Raw genomic sequence first — 22,597 nt, forward strand, 5'->3', positions numbered from 1 at the left:
CTCTGAGGGCCATCTAGTCCAACCCCCTGCAATGCAGGAATCTCGACTAAAGCATCCATGGCAGATGGCTATACAGCCATCATTCATATGGTACTGAATGTGTCAGTAGGAGAGAAAGGAGCAATCCTGCAAAGTTTTGTTCAAACCTGAGAATCATATCCAAGCCGAACGTCTGTCAAACGAGGCTGTTGCATTCCCCCCCCCCCGCCCCCAGTAAATGATCCGAGGAAGAAAAATATTTCTTCTTTTCCTTGAATTAAAATGTCTGCTAATTTTTTTTTCATATTATGCACGCAGATATGTCTATAGTGTCTTATGGGAATGACAGCTGTATAGCAGAATGATCTCTCATAAGTGGCATGTCTGTTCTTTCTAATGCTACAAACTAGAGAGACTAAAGACAGAGAGGTTAGCAAAAGAAAAATGAAAAGAATGAAGCTGGCAACTGCTTTATACTTGCATTAACCCACACACACCAAAACATCCCCTCCAAAACGCTATTATGCATATTATATGAACTGAGAGACTTAGTACCCAGTCATAACACATTTAGAAAGACAAATGTGGTGATTTTACCCCGAGAAATTTGAATAATTCCCTTCTTTTACAAAGTGCTCTGTAATTAATCCCCTGTCATCTGCAGGAGATGGGTCGTTATCCAAGTTATCTTGATTCATTGACTAAGATCCATTTCATGTAGTTTTACAAAGGTAAATTTAATTAGAATTGTCATTTTGCAGCATGAATCCAGCTGCTTTTCTTGTACTATACTGTCAGGGCAATATTAGCTGATGAAGGTTCAGGTGAAGGGGAGATGATGTTGCCAACATTATAACATCTCCAGCTCCCAAAAGAAAACAAAGCCCTAGGATCTGGGCTTAGGTAGGGGAGGAAATGAACATTAAAAAAACCCCAAAACCATAAGAGGCTGTTGAATCAGGCCCATCTATGAGAAACACACATGACATGAGCGCCATGGCACTTTCCCAGTTTATCCCAGTTTGAGAGCCAGTGTGGTGTAGTGGTTAAGAGCGGTAGACTCGTAATCTGGTGAACCGGGTTCGCGTCTCCGCTCCTCCACATGCAGCTGCTGGGTGACCTTGGGGTAGTCACACTTCTCTGAAGTCTCTCAGCCCCACTCAAATCACAGAGTGTTTGTTGTGGGGGAGGAAGGGAAAGGAGATTGTTAGCCGCTTTGAGACTCCTTCGGGTAGTGATAAAACAGGATATCAAATCCAAACTCTTCTTATCCTTCCCAGCCTGATGGGAAACAAAGCAATATGACTTCCCCAAAACTTACACACTTGCCAGCAAAATTGAAAGCGGGATCCTGTATAACCACCCCATACCATGATGAGCACAAACCATCATGAATCCACAATAAAAAAAGATGTCTAGAGGGCCCTTTATAGTAAATAGTAAATGTTTGGGGGGGATTAAAGGTTTTTTTATCCTGCGCTGTGTAAACTCTCCTTGTAGTTTCATGTTCTGCTCACTAGAGGTTGCTAGCGGTTGTTCTTTTTTCAAATAGATGAAAGCACATTTATAACAAAATTGGTATACCAATTGATTTTTTTTTTTCTAGATGTGAATATGAATAAAAAGTCCATCAAGAAAAAGCAGCAACAGCTCTGGAATCCTATTTAAGGCTGCAATCCTGTCCTACACAGGCTTACTTGGGAGTAAGTCCCACCGTACACAGTGGATCTTACTTCTGGGTAGATATGTACAGGATTACTCACCTGGAACTTAACATTTGGTCAGGGACACGACGTTTGTCACAGTAGCAGATCCCATTCCTTCACATTAATATTTTCTGCAAATAGAAGCCGTGCAAATAGTCTGGAGATATCTAGTGTACGCTGCGTGATTCACTGAAAACACACAGGCACACATTCTCTTTCTAACAAAATGAAATTGGGGGGGGGGGGGATATGTAGGAAAGTTATCTCAGAACTCTCTTTACCATGACTTTGTTCCACTTCAGAAATCACACCCTTTAGATTAGAACAGCTTTCTTTGTAGAATCATATTCTTAGCTGGTTTACGCAGGGCTCAATCTAGTTTGTAACATAAACTATCTGATAAGCCTCTAGGACAATTTGATAGCAGGAATGGGCTCCACTATTGTTAAACACACAGTTTTATAGGCGTTTTCTATTCCAATCTTGGAATTTCTGCTGTAGCCAAAACAGACTTTTTTTTCTGCTGCCTGCTTTAAACTTTCACACATATTGGTTTGTGTATTGCAGGCATAGGCAAACTCGGCCCTCCAGATGTTTTGGGACTACAACTCCCATTATCCCTGACCACTGGTCCTGTTAGGTAGGGATGATGGGAGTTGCAGTTCCAAAACATCTGGAGGGCCGAGTTTGCGTATGCCTGGTGTATTGGGTTGGATTCAGACTAAGTTTCAGAGGAAGCCTAGGCACATCTACTCAGAAGTAAGTGTGGTGTAGTGGTTAAGAGCAGTAGACTTCTCTGAAGTCTCTCAGCCCCACTCACCTCACAGAGTGTTTGTTGTGGGGGAGGAAGGGAAAAGGAGAATGTTAGCCGCCTTGAGACTCCTTCGGGTAGTGATAAAGTGGGATATCAAATCCAAACTCTTCTTCTTCTTTACAGAATCCAATGAGGCTTTCTCACAAGCAAGTATGCATCAGATTGCATCTTAAGTTGCACTTAGGTCTCATTGCAATCCATGCGATTAAGTTAAAGGTAAAGGGACCCCTGACCATTAGGTCCAGTCGTGGCCGACTTTGGGGTTATGGCGCTCATCTCGCTTTACTGGCTGAGGGAGCTGGCATACAGTTTCCGGGTCATGGGCAAGCACAAAATAACACCCACAGTGCTGAAAGGGCCTTGCAAAGATCTGTTTTTTCAGCTGTGTAGGTTGTAGTTCTAACCCAGGAGTCAGCAAACTTTTTCAGCATGGGGCCAGTCCACTGTCCCTTGTGGGGGGCTGGACTATATTTTTTGGGGGGAAATGAACTAATTCCTATGCCCCACAAATAACCCAGAGATGCATTTTAAATAAAAGGGCACATTCTACCCATGAAAAAACATGCTGATTCCTGGACTGTCTGTGGGCCAGATTTAGAAGGCGATTGGGCCGGATCCAGGCCCCGGGCCTTAGTTTGCCTACCCATGTTCTAACCCGTACAGTGGTACCTCGGGTTAAGTACCGTATTTTTCACCCTATAGGACGCACCTAGGTTTTCTGGGGGGGGGGGGGGGATAAAGAAAAAAATTTATTCCCCCCCCCAGCCGCGGCTTCAGCGCGCCCCGCGCTCTGGGCAGCAAGCTGCTATCCGCTGCCTAGGGAGCCCTGCGGGAACTCCCGCAGGGCTCCCTAGACTGCGGATATCTGCCTGAAGCGCGGGGCTCTCTGCTTCAGCGCGCCCCGCGCTCCGGGCAGCAGGCTGCTATCCGCAGCCTAGGGAGCCCTGCAGGAACTCCCGCAGGCTCCCCAGGCTTGCTGATAGCTTCCTGAAGCCTGGAGAGCGAGAGGGGTTGTGCTCTCTCGCTCTCCAAGCTTCAGCGAAAGCCTGCATTCGCCCCATAGGACGCACACAGATTTCCCCTTCATTTTTGGAGGGGGAAAAGTGCATCCTATAGGGCGAAAAATACGGTACTTAATTCGTTCCGGAGGTCCGTTCTTAACCTGAAACTGTTCTTAACCTGAAGCACCACTTTAGCTAATGGGGCCTCCCGCTGCTGCTGGAGCACGATTTCTTTTCTCATCCTGAAGCAAAGTTCTTAACCCGAGGTGCTATTTCTGGGTTAGCGGATTCTGTAACCTGAAGCGTATGTAACCTGAAGTGTATGTAACCCAAGGTACTACTGTATTTAAAACACCACTGGGCACCTCTAGAACATTGATTTTTCAACCAGGGACCCTGAGTGCTGCCCACACAGCAAGGAACTGAGTAATTCACGAAGAGAGCAATTGCTTGGGTAATTGAGTGATGACTTTACTCTCCCTGTGCCTGACTTTGATATTCTGCTCTGATTTTAATCCATGAACATCAAGCTTGATACACAAAGCTATGAATCACTTACTCCGGAGCAGTCTTGGAATCATCCCACTAGCATTCAAGGAAACAATTGCATACGATACTGGCATGATCCAGACTATTGGTTCAGATCCACACTGTACATTTTAAGCATATTGCTTCCCACAAAGAATCACAGAGCTACAATTCCCAGCACCCTTAACCAACTACAGTTCTTGGGATTCTTCGGAGGAAGCCAAAAACAACAGAGAATACAAAACCAACCTTGGTTCCATAGAGAGGCAACCAAGTTCAGTCCTTGGTCTGGATTTCCAGTCGAAAGGATCACAAATGTTCCTAAAACATTTTGCAAGGCTGTCACCTTTCACATTCAAACACTGCTCTCAATGTTCCTGCAGGAGCCAGCCCAAAACCTGAGATCACATCAAAGGCCCTTCTTTCTATACCACCACATTCAACCAAGGGACTCAATATAGAGTCTTTTTAGTGGTGGCTCCTGCCTTTGAACATCCCTCCCCAGAGATGCTTTCCTGGTGCCAACTTTGTTGTCTTTTGAGCAGGAGGCAAAAAACTTATCTGCAGTTTGTTTTATCACACATAGGGTTTTAACTGCTGCTGCTGTTCTATTGCTTAATGTAATAAACATTTTAAGGTGTTGGGTTTAATTACCAGCTGCTCTGACATCCCTTTTGGCTTCCATCCTCGTCTCAGACACTGGCATAAAATAGGAGAGCACAAAATAAAATAGTGCCACAGCAATGATTATTAGTATCAAATGCCAGCAATGAACACATTTCTAAACCAATCTTCTCAATAGGGCTCCCAACACTAGTTTGGCTGATCAATACAGAAACAAAAAATAAAACTGCAACATTGCTTTATTGAAACAATAGATAGAGCTTCTGAGACTTCCTAAGGGATATGGTTCTGTAAATTTAGCACTTTCAGCAAGGTAATTGTGTCGTCTCATATTTATCAATTGACAGAACTTATTTATTTATTTATTTATTTTAAAGCTTAAACATGAAGAGAAAACCCAGGAAACGCTTTGGGTAAAATAGAAAAATTAAACACGTTTGTTCCATTTTACAAGTCAGCTATTTTTAATCATGAAATGGTCCAGCCGTTTTGTTCTGTTCTTCATTATGACTAACAGCTGTTTCAAAAGCAAACCTATTTTGTGTGTACCAGTGCCTCAATTTACAGCACATTATAAAGGGGGAAAAAAAACCAGTCAAGAAATATTCCAACATATACATTATACTTCTGTTTCCACTCTCTATTACAGTCAAAGGAATTGGTTTCACAGAGTTCCTGGCCATTACTTATATGATTCACACTTAAATCAATTTGTCATCCATTTGAGCAATATTTTAGTTTTTTTCATCAACAAGTATGCAACAAGTATGTACGTCTACAAATCCTTTGTAGATTAACTTGCTTTATATATCGTTTGTATCGAGCAAATAGTTTTAGCCTTCTTTTAAAAAAGGCAATATTTTATTATTCAATACTTCTACAGTCATTTCTGATGAACCTTTGAAGATATAAAAAGAATATTCTCCAAACTATGAACTTTATAGCCAATAGAAAACCCAGAAAAAAACAGCTTAAGCTTTGTAAATCTAATCAGAACTGAAGACAGCATCACAGAGTGCAGATGAGAGTTCAAGTGGTAGTTATCAAATAATACTTTTATCACAACTGAGCATATTTCCCCCCTTGACAATTTCTCCTTTCACATGACGTGATTATTGCTATAGAAAACATTTTCTTGTGAACCTTATATACAAGTGAGAAGATGTGTTCCCCTTTTTGTGAGGTAATTGTACTTGATTGCCATGAATGATCACAATTGCTGTCAGGGAATCACTCATTATCCTGAAAATGGGAAGCAATTTTATGCCAAGAGTATCACGTTATTATTTACTCCAATTAAGGGAACACCATATAGAACTTTAATTAAACCTTTTCCCCAATTTACATCATTTGTAGCCTGCACCTGAAATTATATCAAGCAGCATAATTTACCTCTCAAATAATGCAGATAGCCTTCAATAACTACAGGTCTCATTTTGTTCTCATTTAGTACAATTCAGATAAGTGAAAGGTGGATGCTTAACCTATAGCAACTCCACAGACTCTGCTATCTCGGGTGCAGGCACAACTCAGGATATGCTTCCAAATCTATAGGAATTCCCTCTGCAAAATCACATCGGTGATGAGTGTCCAAGAATTCAACACAACAAGTTTAATACAAATGTGTTTAAGTGCAAAAAAGTAATGCTGAGCACTTCTTTCATTCTCGGAGTATGCTGAAATTTCTTTTAAGGTTTTTCATTTTTTAGGAAAGTTTTAGTTCAAGCTTTGCTATTGATTCTGGGTTTTAGTTTAATTAGCCATTCACAACATTTACTCTACAGCATCAGACATTTGTTTAAATGCATAGCCTTTATTTTTCTTGGCACCCTGTATAAACAGTAATACAGAACTGGAAAACATAAAACGCCCCACTGGCTAATTTCCTGTGCATGTTCTGCAAGCCAGACACCTTTTTTCTAGAAGTATCCCCTGCCTAACATTGTCTAGAGACAGTTAATAAACGTTCTCTGTTAACAGGCTTTTCATTTATGCGGTGGCAAACCAAAAATAAATGGAAATGATAAATACAAGTTTTAGCCACTAAATATCCTCTCATTAACTATCATACACATATAGTATTAAAGTAGCATCATTTTATTCGTCCCACCTAGGCAATAGGGATGGATCAAAATTAAGGCAAACAAAATCAGTTTATTGTAAACAATGAATGAAAACTAAAAGTACTTAGTGAGAGCGCCAAGGATTTTTCATTCAAGTAAACAGGTCTGATTATTCGTATGAACTGAACTACAAGATATTAATACAACAATATCACCATGTTAGAATATGCCCAGGGCGGGGGGGGGGGACTAGAGTGTCTCAAACCCTATGAAGTTTACTAACAGACCCAAAACCCAGCCAACACCGTGCCTTCAACATCAGCTTGATCTATAGAAATCAACAGGTGCAACTCTTTGCTGTTAGAGATCAGCATTATCACCTAACAAATGCCTGCAAATCAAGCTGCTTTTAAAGGCGCAGGAGAGACCAATAAAAATGTCATCCCTATATTCTACCAGCCAAATCTAAATGAAGTTACTGGAGCTCAACCAACAGAACACACAAACAACCTGCAATCTCAGCACATACTGCCTACCTGCAGAACATATTAAACAAGTGGCCACAGGGAAGCAATGTGTAACCCAATTTCCTGCCAAAGTCACTAGTTAAATATGTTTAAACTGGATGTTATCTAGTTTAGGTCCATGAATTCAATCAGAGTATTGCTGATTTAACTAGTTTATGAATATCATTGATAGGCTGCAATCTTAAAATCCAATTGGGAGCAGTCCAGGAGTTCTCCCTATTATTGTAAAAACAAACAGCTGGCTATAAATATAGTTTTAAGGTTGCAGAAGGATCCCTGAAATCCACAAACTACTTAAACAGCTATAAATCTAAGTACTGGGATCTTAAGGTGTTGGCAATTTCGGTTATACATTGCTTAACAATGGGCCACTTTGTTCTTCAGAAGGAGAGGAATATAGATCAAGGGCAGACTAAGAATGTTTTTCTCTCTGTTGATTTTAAAACCTCTTCCAACCCTATGATCCTAACTCTGTTTCCCTGGAAGTAGGTCCCACTAATTTCAGTGGCATTTACTCCCAAGTAAGTGTGCTTAAGAGTTGTGTAAACTTCCTTCTCAAACAGGCTTAACATTTATTTACACTCAGAAAAGAGCTTTAAAAGAAAAACAGTACACCGTAAATCACAGATTCACTTGGAATCAAGAATTAATATCCATTTCAGAAAGAACTGACCTCTTGAAATAACCAGTAAAACTGAGACAGCATCAAGAGTATGACACTAGCCTGCCACACCTTTTGAAGGTATTTTAATATCATGAGAGATGTACAAAATACATCCAACAACATACTATAACAGTGCCCCTTTCTTATGTGATATACATTGTATTGTACATCCTTAAGGCACTAAAGAGAAGATTCCCTCTTAATAATGAGAATTGCAAAAATCACGTTACCAGTTGTAGGAGATTCCAAGCAGCAGCCAGGAATGATTGAATGACTTACATTAGAACGATATGAATGTCCTAAAACAATGAAAGTACAGACAATCCATCACCATTTCTTTTCAAAAGGCACCACATCTTTTGCCTAGTCCTCTTTGGGCCTCATAAAAGAAAAAAACTGTGATTCTTGAGAAACAGCATATTTGCTTTTTCAAGCAAGCTGAATTCACTGGCCTTATAAGTGCCCCTAATCTTTTGAAAGCCTAGTCAATATGCCTGCCTACCACTCTACCAGGTGTGATCAACCTAAGTGCCTAGCCAGCTGCTTCTCTCATACAAATGCTGTCCTGAAGAAACCACTTCTATTTGCAAGTCAAGTGCCTTGAAATCAAGTGTGCACATTAAAAGAAAAGGAAAAAGCTAAATTTTCACCATTATAAAAATATTCCTCTTATAAATCTTTAAAGCTTGTAGAAGCCAGGAAAATACATTTGAGAGAATCTTTTGATACTCATTGTTTTCTCCCATAAAGCGTAGTTATGGTCAGCAATTAAAAGGGGTTGTGGAAAATGTATCAGATTGATTGTTCTCTCTACAGCTTATTTTACCATATACATTCAACGTTTACATTTAAATCAAAATGTTATGGTTTCATAAAAGTTTTGTTTAGAGATAATGTTAAAGAAATCAATCAGAAGACAAAAGGCAGACGCTGCAAGTTAGCACAACAGCTCTGTAGTTTTAAAGTGCTGTTTTGAGTATGATTATTTATTCATTTCTAACTTAAGAAAATGTTGTTGGTGTGTGTGCTTTTTTAACTGATCCATATACTACTTTCCTGGCTTGGTTTTTTGGAAAGTCATTTGGCATAAAATGGCCATTTTTCCCCTACATAGATGTATTTATTCTTTTGTGTACTCATTATGGGATAAAACCATAACAACTTTTGTCACTGTTTTCCTATGAACTGGTTCTCCTGCATTTCCATGAAGATGCCCTCTCGTCCTGCAGCTTTTTGAATTTGGGACCGAGGAACAACCACCAAACAAATCCCAAAGCCACGCATATTAGGGATTCCACGTAATAACCATCCAAGGTAATAATACAAGAGCCACCTTCTTTTGTACAAAGCTGCAAGAGAGAATGAGAGAAGGGCGTCAAAAGATGTTATACGGATATATGTATTAACATAATAAGTTAAAATGCATTGATGAAGCATTCTAGATGAACACACTGTTTTTATCCTTTAAAATATAGTATGTTGGGTGATATCTAACTAAGTGGTACCCCCACTAAAATCAGTGGATGTTACAAAGTCCATTGATTGCAATGGGTCTGCTCAGAGTATGACTAACTTTGGTTACCACCCATTCATAATAATTTTCTATTACAGGTAACTCGCAACTTGTGTACATTTAAATTGTGCGGATTTAGCTTTACATACTTGGCAAAAAACCATTAAAAAAAAAATAAGGAGGGGGTGGGCATCTAGGAAAAAAAAGACTTTTTCCCCAGATGCCCATCCCCTTTTTAATTAAAAGTCTATACTTTTGTAGGGAGTAATGCAGCTGCCTTAAGCTTCATAATGCCCCATCAGTGATGCCTACTGGAGGAAGACAATTGAAGCATGTGGGTTGTAGCCAAAGCTGAAGGAACAATTATTCTTTCAAGATGATCTTATACGAGCATTCTGGAAAAGTCTTACAACTTTGCTATCACACTACTATGTGGCTAAAATCACACTGTTCAAACCCCATAAGGTGAATAAAGCGAAGGTCTTGCATAGCTAACACAGGAGGTGCAAATTATCTCACTCGATAATATGCAAGAGCAAAAGCTATTCCTAAGATGATTTTTAAATGGGGAGGAAATATCAGTGCAGAAAGTTAGTGTCAGTGCATCAAGACTAGTGTCGGAATGAAAGCGTCTCTTATAAGAAACTTACTTCTGCAGCAGCTGCAGTCCCACAGTTATGTCCTTGAGCTCCGACACACTCCTTCACTGTAAGTGGATCCACAAGCCAAAGAGCTACTGTTGCCGGCCAGTTTCCACCCAAATTCGACACTGTGTTAAGTAGCGTCATGTACGTTCCTCCTATGAGTGGGTCACTAACTTTGGCATTGAAAGCCATTATAGCAACATACATGCTGTACAGCGTAACCTGGGGGAAAGACAGATGAACACAAAGAGAATTACGCAAGAGAACAGCTTCAAGTAGCAACTGCTATTTTAGTGAAATGTCTTATGGAACACTGTGGAGCTGCCTTTTAACATGAAATGTAGTCAAAAGGGGCCAGCTGTTGAGAGCTGCTGGGGTCTTGGAAGACCAAAGATTCCCACTTTTACATATCTTGTAGGAAGAAACAAAAACAGTGTTTTTGCAACAAAATAACCCTCCAACACAAGATTTCAGTAAGGAAAACACTTACATAGTGCGGTGGAAGAGCTGGGAAAAAATTCACATCTGGCAATCTGTATACTCCTAGGCTTGGTTTGGTCAGAATACAGTTTACACTTCCAGAGTTAATGCTAAACACATTACTTCAGTTAATGAGCCACCACAGCTGCCAGAGAGCTGTGATAATGTATGTCCCTGGCTTTATAAACTCATCTACCCATGTAATACCTGAAACTAAAGGGGCACATTGGTTGACAGATGTAAAACATACTGGCATTATTTTCAGCTCTCCTACCCCACTATATTTAACATGGAAAAGAAAGAAACTGGTCCATCCTTCTCTAGTACTAACAGTATCAGTAAAGACTTGAAGGTAGCAGACAAATGTGTTTTAGGAAATTGAATATACCTTAAGTGGTAACAAAGCCTAAGCTCAATGCATTCTTCATATATACCGTATTTTCTGCTCTATAAGACGCACTTTTCCCCTGCTAAAAAGTAAGGGGAAATGCATGCGCGTCTTATGGAGCGAATGCAGGCTGCGAGGCTAAGCCAGAAGCTAGAACAGCAAGAGGGAGCACAGCGCAGCACTCCCTCTAGCTGTTCTGGCTTCTGGGATACCCCACGAAGCCTCCGCAGGGCAGTGGGATGAAGGCTCCCCGCTGCCCTGCAGAGGCTTCGAGCAGCTATTCTTGGCTTTTGCGGGCAGCTCTATCCCTTCTCCCACCTCCCGCAAAAGCCAGGGATAGCTGCGCTCCCTTTAAAGAGCGGATGGCTCTTGCGGGAGGTGGGGGAAGTGACAGAGTATGCGACTCTGTCCCTTCCCCCACCTCCCGCAAAAGCCCCCAAGAGTCGCACTCCCTTTAAAGAGCCACGCGGAGCGTGTGTGCAGCTCTTGGGGGCTTTTCCCCGAGGAGGGAGAAGGGCAGCTCGTCAGAGCCTGGGATGCATACAGGATCTGCTCAGCACTCCCTTTAAATAATTTTTTTTCTTGCATTCCCCCTCTAAAAACTCGGTGCGTCTTATGGAGCGAAAAATACGGTATATATCAAAGCCTTGTATCTACACAGACTACTCAAACACACACACACAGAGCAACTTATTACCTGATGCAAAGCATAACTCAAAAACAATATAATATAGTAATAGATGGGAAATCCTCCTTCGTATTTTACTTTGGGAGTCCACCAAACCAAGAAAGCAAATTCCAACCCAAACAGTAACCTGTAGGGAAAAGATAAGGGAAACACCTTGAATACCCCAAACTCCTCATCATGTCTGCATTAAACCAATACGAGCTAGGAAGGCAACCCAAAATTTTTGACAAGGGGTAGACCTGAGGCATGGCAGAGTCAGAATATGAGCCAATGGTGATTCACTGGCCAGTTTCTGGTGGGCTACCTAACAGATGCAGATTTTGAAGAATGCTTATCTAGATGAACCTTGGGTTGATTCAGTAATGCACCTTAAACAAGGTGTGCTTTGCACATGACAATAAGCAACTGTGCAAATGTGCTGGCTTGCACACACTTCGCTCCTCCCTGGGCCTTTTAACATCAGCAGATGGCAGCTAAATCAAGGTTTTGCTTACCAAATCATGGTTAAGATGTCTCCCCCTTGACCATGATCTGCAACTTTGCAAGTAGATTTTGGGAATTCTAGTTAAAAATGTGGCAGGCCATACAAGACTGAAATCAGTCCCTTTGATACTAAGCTGCCTAACCTTGGGGTAGTCAACATGGTCCCCTCTAGATGGGCACTCCAAGGCCCATCAGCCTCAGCCAGCCACTGATGAGGGGCGATGGAGGGGTTCCAATTCAAAGCATATGGAGAATACTATGTTGGCTACTCCTATATAACCCGTTGTTTCCCATCCATATAAGCTGGAAGGAAATGAGTGATCCATGAGACACATTCTGTGGTCTTCATGGAAATGAAAGGCTCCCAAATGCCACAAAAGATAAAACAATAAACACACCTAAAAACAATTCCTATACAGATGCAGACTGGGAAATATCTCTACTTAAAAGACTTGTTGAAAGAGGAAGGTCTTCAGCAGGTGTCAAAATGTCTACAGAGGCGGCACCTATCTAATATTTAGCAGGAGGGCATTACAAAAGGCATGTGGCACAACACTTAAGGCCCAGTTTCAACATCACACAGAATGCAGACCTCCGTATAAGATGGTATCTGCTGGATGCCTTCTCCTGCAGAGCATAGTAACTCATTGGGTATCTAAAGACTGATTTAGGTATCCTGATTCCAAGCTGCCCAGGGTTTTATACATCAGAACCAATACCTTGAACTTAGCCTTGTCCATAGGGGGAAAGTCATCTAATGAAAAAGAAAAGAAAACACTAGTTCTGACACAAGTGGAATTTTAACCAAGCACAGCTCTTGTAAAGGATAACACTGGGCAACAATTTTTTACTTTTTGAATGTTGTCTAGATTTCTACAACTAATTTAGGGTATTTTTGCACTGCTGAATCAGGAAATGGCATCCGTTTCTCTCCATCAGGTCAGGTTTACTGTAAACTGAATGGTGGGCATTGATAAAGGTAAGTACACATAAATTGTATGTTGCTTCACCATTTTTCAAACTTCAGGGCTTGAACTTCCGTTTCTTGGAACTCCAGGAATGCTCAGCGGCAGGGAGGTCTCTCTTCAGAGTCCAACAGTAGTCAGCCATCGTGACTGCGTCCCGTCCCAGCGACCCTGATACCTGGTCTCCATCTCTTTCATGTCCTGATGGAATCTCTCCCCCTGCTCGTCACTCATTGAACCCAGGTTCTCAGGAAACTGGTCCATATGTGAAAATAGGTAGTGCATCTTGACACTCATATTGCAGCCCAGGTTTCTGAAAGCAGTCAGCATGTTGTTGACAAGTTCTGCGTAGTTTCTGGCCTTATTGTTGCCAAGAAAGTTCTTCACTACCAGAATAAATGCCTTCCACGCTTCCAGTTCCACTTCGTTCATTGAGTTTCCAAACTCTGGATCTCTGATGAGCTGACGGATCTGAGGACCGTCAAAGATGCCAGCTTTCAACTTCTCCATGGTCAATCCTGGAAAAGCCTGGCACAAGTAAATGAAGCAGTCACCATCCTTGTCCAGAGCCTTGGTGAACTGCTTGATTAAGCCGAGCTTGATGTGCAGCGGTGGGAAGAGTATTCTGTCTCTGTCCACCAGAGGGTCGTTGATGACATTCCTTTCTTTGCAAGGCACCAATTCCTCCCGCACAGGCCAGTCCTTCTTCGTGTAATGCTGAGCACGGTCCCTACTATCCCACATGCACAGAAAACATGGGTACTTGGTGAAGCCAGACTGTTGTCCCAACAAAAAGTTCACCATCTTCAGGCCAACACAAATAAACCACTTATGCTGATCATAACCAATTTTCTCCAGCACATACTTCACCACTTCATAGTTCTCCTTCGGTGTAGTCGAGTGAGCCAGGGGTATAGAGGCAAACTGGTTGCCGTTGTGTAGCAGAACACATTTCAGCGATCGCTTGCTGCTGTCAATGAACAGTCTCCAAACTTTGGGTTCGTACTGTGGCACTCCAGGCTTGAGCAGAAGCTGCGCAATATCTGCACAGTACACCAAGTCCTTCTCTTCCGAGAAAAAACAGAGGTACTCTTGATGCCTGTTGCGGAAGAAGCTGATGCGAGCACTGTCAGAGAGGAGGTTTTTTTCCTTCAATCTGGATGCCAACAGTTCGGCAGAGTCCTTTGACAAGCTGAGGTCGCGAACTAGATCATTCAACTCCTTTTGGAAAAATGGATGTGGAGCATCATCTTCAAGAACCACTTCTTCTTCTTCATGTCCTTCAACACTGGAGGCATCTTTGTCACTAATGTCAGGAAGTTCTCCGAAGATAGGCACTGGAATTTCATCACAATGAGCTACAGGACGACGTGCTGATTGAAGATCAGGATACTTCGTGGGGCGGCTGCCCCATTAACTTAGTTTTGATCCCCCAACTTTATGCTTTGCCGCACCAATTTATGGAAGATTTCGAGGTTTTATGACTTCAAACGGATCCCTTTTTGACATAATCACCCAGAACTATCGGACCTGAATACTTCTTGTCATTAAAATAATCATTTCCAATCAAAACAATTATTCGACATGGCATTTTACCCCCACCAACTTCTTCTAAAATGCTCCACACAAGCGTACATGTGAACAAAAACGTAAAAAACGACATGTGGCCATAGCTCAAAAACTTGACCTGATTGAGCAAAAGCAATGTGATTTTTGGATTCAGTGCATCAGATTCATCCTAAATCAACTGAAAAAAACGCAGACAACAAATTTGTTGTTGACCAGTGTAATTCAGCAAAGCTACAGCACTTCATTATAAATTGCGTAGCGAACAAGAGCGGGGGATTTCGAACCAATAACCACGGCAAAGCTTTCCAAGTAAAAGCCCAACATGCACATCTCATTGCTTTTAATGGTTACAAAATTATAGTTTCACATTAACAGAGTTGTGTGTTATCAGGTTTAACTATCAAGAGGCTTTTTACCTGAAAGGCATAGCTTTGTAAAATGTGTTCAGGGGCTGTGGACCTGCTGTGTATTTGCTGATAATCAGAGGCAATATGATCTGCAGTGGAACCATTGGAACAGCAAGAAGAGCCAAGTGTTCTTTAGGTACTCCTTCTTCTACCAGTTTGAGGCCTGTGACTGCATCTGCTGCTGAGAATCCGATCTGCAACATAAAAACCTTTTACAATCTTACACACATACAACAAGGTTTTCCTGCTGTACTGATATGTAGTAACTTATTCATGGTCACCCATTCCTGGACTTTCTGAAACTTGATCCAGATCCAAGCTCCCAACACTGTGGTCCAGAATAGCAAATCAGTATTTAAGAAGAAGACCGTGAAAGGGAACTTGTGGTCCTCCAGACAACTCAATTCATCCCTGATCATTGGTCATGTTGACTGAGGTTTATGGGAGTTGGCACCCAACGATTCCACAGGTTCTCAACCCCACCTTTGGCTTAGACCAGTGGTTCCCAAACATTTTTTTCCCATGGACCACTTGAAAACTGCTGAGTGTCTTGCAGACCACTTAATGATTTTTCTGCTCACTACAGCAGTTGTAATGCACTGTACTGGATGATGTATGATTTTAATTGTATTTTTATTGCTTCTTTTTCTCTTATATTGTTCAGTTATTGAATGCAGATAGTAATAAAATAGAATGCAATATAAGAAATAAAAAGAAACAATCAAAATACAGCTAAAAATCAATATTACGTGCCACATACTACCTGAATGAAGCTTGCAGACCACAGGTGGTTCATGGACCAGTTTGGGAATCACTAGCTTAGACAAAATAAATCGTGCCCCTCCGCTTATAGAACATTACGCAAAATCCATGGACATTTAGACATTATGCAAAATCCATGGTTTGCTTTTTTTTTAAAAAAAAATAATATTTATTACTCTTCCAACAATTTAAACACTACAAAAAAAATAAACAATACAATACAATACAAAAACAATACATAACACTAACACATTAAACTAACAAAACATGGTTTGCTTTTTTGCCTGAGCCTGTGTCAGTTTATAAACCATGATTTGTGGTGGGCCATCAAAGTAGAGTATGAAACCTTGATTTGAGATTGCAGCTTCTTGAACAATTGGAATCATTCCAACATTTGACAGGAAGCAACACAGCTGATAGCCATATCAGGGCAAATATGGGAGATTATACAAAAATAATTACAGTGGTACCTTGGCTTACAAACTTAATTCGTTCCGGAGGTCCGTTCTTAACCCAAAACCATTCTTAACCTGAGACGCGCTTTTACCAATGGAGCCTCCCGCTGCCGCTGCGTGATTTCTGTTCTCATCCTGGGGCAAAGTTCGCAACCCGGAGCAACTACGGTTAGCGGAGTTTGTAACCCGAAGTGTTTGTAACCCGAGGTACCACTGTATTGGATCAATAATCTTGCAGTGCTAGCATGGCTTCATAAATATAGCCCATGTAACAATCGAAAGAGGCAGTGTTTACATTAAACAAGTAGGAACGGCAACAAAATGTTACAGTGTGAACGACTCTTGTCCAGGGTTCCAGTGGTCTAATTATACCTTCTTCCGGGATATTTAACGGAGCTTCCCCTTGCATGCCAATATTTCCCTCTTTCAGCTATGATAGTCACTGAGAAACAATCCTGTTGGCTCTCAGGAGCGGAGTTTGTTTTTAGAACAAACTCGTTCAACAACTTTTTTTTAATCCAGCTTCCTGGCAGAGAGGCTTCGGTAGCGTATTGTTTATGCAGTCTTGCAAATTACAAAAAGTTTTAAAGAAAGAACCCTAGGAAAAGTTGAATGATCGTGCTGTAGTTTAATAAGCTAGAGACATGCTCAAGCCTTCTGCCTGTGAGTTTTGTTGCTGTGCTACCAATTCCCTCCCTGGCATGCTGCAATATGCCACAATGCCAGCAATTAACCAGAGTTAAATCAGAACCAGAAAGGGGGGAGGAGCTGTGGTGACTAGGTTCAGAACAAAGAACTTGAAACTGTAGTAATCATGGTTTTTTCTGATTCAGACGTAAGAGGAAATTATGGTTAATTGAAGACTTCTAGGATCCATTGCAGCACAATATGGAGCCATCGTCATAATCCTCTTTTATATCCCTGCTGATTAGGTTAAGATATGACTGCTCAATTGCAGCCATCAGGGAGCCAATGACAACAGCTCTGTTCCTCTCTCAACTGACTGCATTCAATGAGCTCTCAATCAAAGAAAGAGCAGCCCTCTGGAGACTGAGCATGAGGCTCCCTCTTTCCCCTCCCATGTCAGAGAATGGTGTAGAAAAATACAAAAAAGTAACAGCACAGTCAGCACTACAGAGCTAACAAGGCTCATGTTCTCTGTTAGCAGAAGAAGAAAACAAAAGTGGGAGCTTGCCATCCCCTGGAATGCCAATTCTGAAGAGTCCAATAGTTTAAACACCTCAACCACTGAGAAATGCAATCTTGTTGTCATTTCATTGGAACTCCCTGCCTATTGACATCAGTGGTTTTGACACTAGCTGAAAGCATTTTTGTTTAGGCAAGCTTATCCAGACATGCAGAAGGTTGACATGTATTTTAATCTGGTTCATTCCTTCTCAATTTATTCCCACATCAACCCTGTAAAGTAGGTTAGGCTGAGAGGTAGCGACTGCCAGAAGGTCACTCAGTGAGCTTCATGGCCATGTGGGGATTTGAACTCTATTCTCCCAGATCCTAGTCCAACACTCTGAACCATTACACCACATTGGCTTCCCCCTCTGCACACAAAATAATGTCTGTATAGGGCTTCCAATCTATTGCTCCTACAGAAAGTGCATACTTTAGATGACACACATATTGCTTTGTATCAACTCAGCTACAATGCTATCTCATAACTTACACGGTTCAGGACCACAATACCTTAAGGACCACCTCTCCCCATATAAACTGATCTAGACCTTGTGCTTGTCCTTCTCTATGTCCCCACTCCTGAGAGGTTTAGAGACTTACAACATGAGAATGGGCCTTTTCTGTGATGGTTCCCTCAACTGTGAAAGACTCTCCCCACAGAGGCTCACCTGGTGCCAGCATTACATGTCTTTAGGTGCCAGGTGAAAACATTCCTCTTTACCAGGGTGTTTGGTCATTAAACAATCTGTGGCAGAGGGGACGGACTGTTATCATGATTATTTTATTGTTATGCTGTCTATTATTATGTTCAGTATTATGCTTTTATTATTATGCTCCATAAATTATGTTCTTAATCTTGTACACCACCCTGGGATCTTTGGTTAAAGGGTGGTATATAAATCAAATAAATAAATAGCTAGCTAGCTAGCAATAGTAGCTCTCTTCTCAATTAATATGTTTTCTGGCATAGTAGCTCATAAGACTGGCATATAGGTCCATGAATAACAGGAACTTATAAAAATGAGGCACATTCCCAAATGATAATCGCAAATCATGTACTCACTTTTGCTGTTAAAATCAGGGCACAAAATGTAAGGACTGCTGGCATTTTTACTATTGAGAAGAGCAGCTTGTACGTATCCATGATGCCTTTTGTTTCTTCTTTTGATGGGTGTCTTTCCCTATCTTCTTTTTTCAAGAGTGCGACCAAGGTGGTAGTGATTAAGAAAACAGCACCCCAGTAAAATAGGAAATCTGAAGGGGAAATGAAACCTTTTCCATTATGAAGACACTTGATGCTAATAACATACTATTTAAAACCAACACTAAGACTAGCTGCAACCTTCATAAAACAATTAACATACCGTCCAATAAGAAAAATAGATTTCACAAAACCAATTACTGGTAATTTATGCTGGATTATTAGCTCATCCAAATAAATAAGGGGCTCCACAGGAGCAAGCAGTCTACATAGTGCGGCCTTAATCTTTACCAGAAGAAAATATGTCAGATTAATCCCTGTAGGAATGGATTTGGAGACCACAATGTGAATAAGCAAATTAAGTTAAGAATAATGAAATTTAAGAACTCATTTAAGCAAATACTCTTATCCCCAACCTCAAGAACCCTACTTAACAAACTGGAAGCATTGTGATAAATTAAAACATGCATGCACAAAGCAAGATATATAAGTAGCCAGTCTGAAATCACTGGGATCTCTGTTGCCTCTTTGTTGTGTCTATCTGATATAACACTAGCCCATAACTTCCATACAGATGCTCTTGTTGTCAAGATCAGTAGAGGGGGCCTCCTTGGTAGTCCCACTGCCCTCAAAAGTTCAAGCTGTGCTGTGGGAGAGGGAATTCTTTGTGGTAGTTCCTAGGTTGTGGAATTCCCTTCCCACAGAAGTACATCTGGCACCTTCATTATACAGTGGTGCCTCGCAAGACGAAAAGAATCCGTTCTGTGAGTCTCTTCGTCTAGCGGTTTTTTCGTCTTGCGAAGCAAGCCCATTGACGGATTAGCGGATTAGCGCGATTAGCGGCTTTTAGCGGCTTATCAGCTTATCGGATAAGCAGATAAGCGGCTTAACGGCTTAGAAAAAGGGGGGGGGAGGGGGAAAAAACCGCAGGAACTTTCGTCTTGCGAAGCAAGCCCATAGGAGCTTCGTTTTGCGAAGCACCTCCAAAACGGAAAACTCTTTCGTCTAGCGAGTTTTCCGTCTTGCGAGGCATTCGTCTTGCGGGGCACCACTGTATTATATATATTGTATTAATCACTTTTTTCTGAAACATACACAATTTCCAACATAGGCTAAAGACACACCTCTTTGCTCTGGTCTCTGGCAATTGAGACGTGTTTTCAGGAACCACCCTATTCCTGTGACTACAATTGCTTCTAAACTGTTTTTAATACCATATGATTACACCTTACATTTCAATTGTGTGCTTTCAACCTTATGCAGAACCTTATGGTGGCAGGAAAGTAGACGTGTGAAAGTAATGCCTCTCTTCCCATTCTTGAAGAGAGTTCTGAAAAAACTAGATTTGACAGATCTTTACCAATTCTGCTTCTAGTTGTAAACCTATACTATAACTCAGGCCTGTCCAACCGGTTGATCACGATCTACTGGTCGATCATGGGATGCCCATGGTCGTCGCTTGTCAATCACAGGCTCCTGACACCCCGCCCCAAAAAAGGAAAAAAAGCTCAACAACTTTGGCTCCCCCTCCCCCCAAAAAGCTCAACAACTCTGGTCAAACCAATGGGTAGATCTCTGCCAGTTTGTTATAGTGTGAGTAGATGGCAGTCTCTTGGAAGTTGGATGTGCCTGCTATAATTGTTCATTTTGCTTTGGGTCTTTTCACCATAGGTATCTGAAGGATGTTACCTCTCATTATTATTAATGTTAGCAACATGGATGAGGACAACTAGCTTAGTTTAGCTTATTAATTAATTAAGATGACATGGCAGCTCCATTTTCAAGCAAAGTAATCTGGGCAAAATGTGTAAATGCAGAATTGCTATCTAGCATGAACCAGCAAATACCAAAACTTCTGTAAGATAACACTGCATTTTCACTAAGTATGCTAATATAGCAGCATGTGTTCTTCCAGGTTTCACCCACCCATCCACCATCTTTTTATCAAAAGAGTGTATCAAGATCAGACAGTTCCTAAACAAATGTGAACCTTCAAAGTTGGGCAGCTGATATAGCAATCTGGAATAGAAAATCCACACAGGTACTGTAATTCTTTTTGCAGTTCTATAAGAGGGGTGTAAATGAAATGTTCCATAGTAGATAATCCATCACCACTTCTTACCACACTACACATGAACAATTGTCAACCTGAAGAGGACACAGAAGCTTGGGGGGGGGAGAGATAAAAGGGTCTCTTGGATAGATCTGCATCATTACATTCATTTCAAAAATTTATACCTGAAAGCGTTACAATTCCTCTGGGTTGAGGCTGAAACCGCAAATACTTGTTGCAGAAGGAGGCTGATTCCAGAGCCAAGAACAAGACATTTCCCAAGAAGTAGCCAGCTGTCTGTCCCACAGAGTTACAAGTGGAAGCATAGCCCACATTCTCCCGAGACAACATAGTCAATGCCCAGCCATCTACAGCTATGTCCTGAGTGGCTGCCAGAAACTCAAACAAGAAGAAGGTCACTGTAAGAGCCACCACATCTGGGCTTTTGCCATCCTCCTCCCCAAGCAAAGAGTCCACCTGCCTGGAAAGGTACATCATAAAAAGCCCCAAGGTGTACTGAGTGGGCACAAGCCACGACTTGCGCCGGCCAAAGCTCTTGAAGTACACGGCATCCACCAGGGGGGCCCACAGCAGCTTCAAGCTGAAAGGCCAGAAGACGAAGCTGAAGAAAGCCTGGTCCGTGTAGCTCACGTTCTTGCTTTGCAAGATGAGCGGGATGCTGCCCGCCAGCCCCAGCGGGATGCCCTGCAGCACGTAGAGGAAGAGCAGCAGCAAGATGCTGCCCAGCTCCGCTCGGTAGCCCCGGGGTGTCCCCAGCGGCGTGACGCTCGGCTCTTGGAGAAGCGCCTCTCGGTCATCTCCCACTTCGGCGCGGCCATCCCCGCAGAAGTCCGGGGGCGGGAGCTCCCTCTTCAGCATATCCACCGAGTTCTGATAGGAGCCCGGCCGGCGCTGCCGGCTGCTGTCTTTGTAGGAGATGGTGGGGGACATGTCGCACACGTAGTCCAGCGCCGTCGTCCTCGGGACCGGGGAGCCTTTCCCCCGCCGCGGCGGCAGCAGGGCAGCTCAAGGGAGGCTTCCAGCTCCGCCCCGCCTGGAACAGGGGCCCGGCCTTCCCTCCTCCGCCTCCCACCTGGGCCTAACCAGCTCCAGGTCAGAGGGGTCCCCTCACACCCGCTGGAAGGACGGAGAAGTCGAGGACGCTTCAGGCTCGTCAGCTGGAAGTCACGGGCCTCCTCGCGGAGCTTCCCCACCAAAACAAAGCAGTAGCTTCTCCCTCGTCGACAAAAAACCAATTTCCCTTCTCTCGGCCCCCAAAAGTCCGTTAGGAAACCATGAAAGGGAAATAAATTCCTGCCCACCCCCCAGGCCCACCCCAACCCCACTTTCTACCCGGCACGGTCCGACGCGTCCAAGTTCCCCGGCTGGAAACACAACCCGGCTCGCAAAGGTACCGCCAAGGCAGCCGAAGAGCTCTGAGCAGCCGTGGTCCTATCTGACTGGAGGAGCAGGCGAGCTACGTCACCGGGAAGCCATCCTATCAAGAGGAAGAGAAGGGATAGGGAAGAACTATAGAGCGGGCTCCAAGGAACGGAAGCTTCGCTTCCGGTTCTCAAAGAAAGTGCTTAAAAGCAAGGGAAGAGAGGCGGGAAAAGATCCGTGAGGGGTAGAGCGGCTTTTTGGAGGCCGGAAGTGAAGAGCCGCGTGCTTATTTTGAGCAGCTGCAGGGGTTGCGTTGCGTTGTGTGCGCTTGCTTCAAACCGAGAGTCTGCCAAGTTTTGCAACTTCCCGATCCTCATTGATACCTGCAAACACCTAAGCACCCCGCATTAACCCTAACCATGCCTCCCCCAAAAATAAGTTCTGTTAAGTGCCATTGCCCTTCCCTCTTCTGGCAAATAGGTGTATAGGGCTGTAGCTGGCTTACCTAG

General features: G+C 42.6%; 1 protein-coding gene across 1 annotated transcript; it reads right to left on the reverse strand.

Annotated features, from left to right (window-relative positions):
- Window positions 1–4,873: 4,873 nt before the first annotated feature.
- SLC33A1 (solute carrier family 33 member 1) lies at window positions 4,874–22,173 on the reverse strand. Its single transcript, XM_081008052.1, has 6 exons — window positions 20,891–22,173; window positions 18,515–18,705; window positions 15,053–15,237; window positions 11,629–11,746; window positions 10,070–10,285; window positions 4,874–9,255 (listed from the first exon to the last, which is right to left on the reverse strand). The coding sequence occupies exons 1-6, from the start codon at window positions 21,654–21,656 to the stop codon at window positions 9,085–9,087; spliced, it is 1,647 nt and encodes a 548-aa protein (XP_080864178.1). The 5' UTR covers window positions 21,657–22,173; the 3' UTR covers window positions 4,874–9,084.
- Window positions 22,174–22,597: the final 424 nt, after the last annotated feature.

This window comes from Podarcis pityusensis (assembly GCF_964106645.2).
Source record: "Podarcis pityusensis genome assembly, chromosome: 5".
In the NCBI taxonomy this organism is placed as follows: Eukaryota; Metazoa; Chordata; class Lepidosauria; order Squamata; family Lacertidae; genus Podarcis; species Podarcis pityusensis.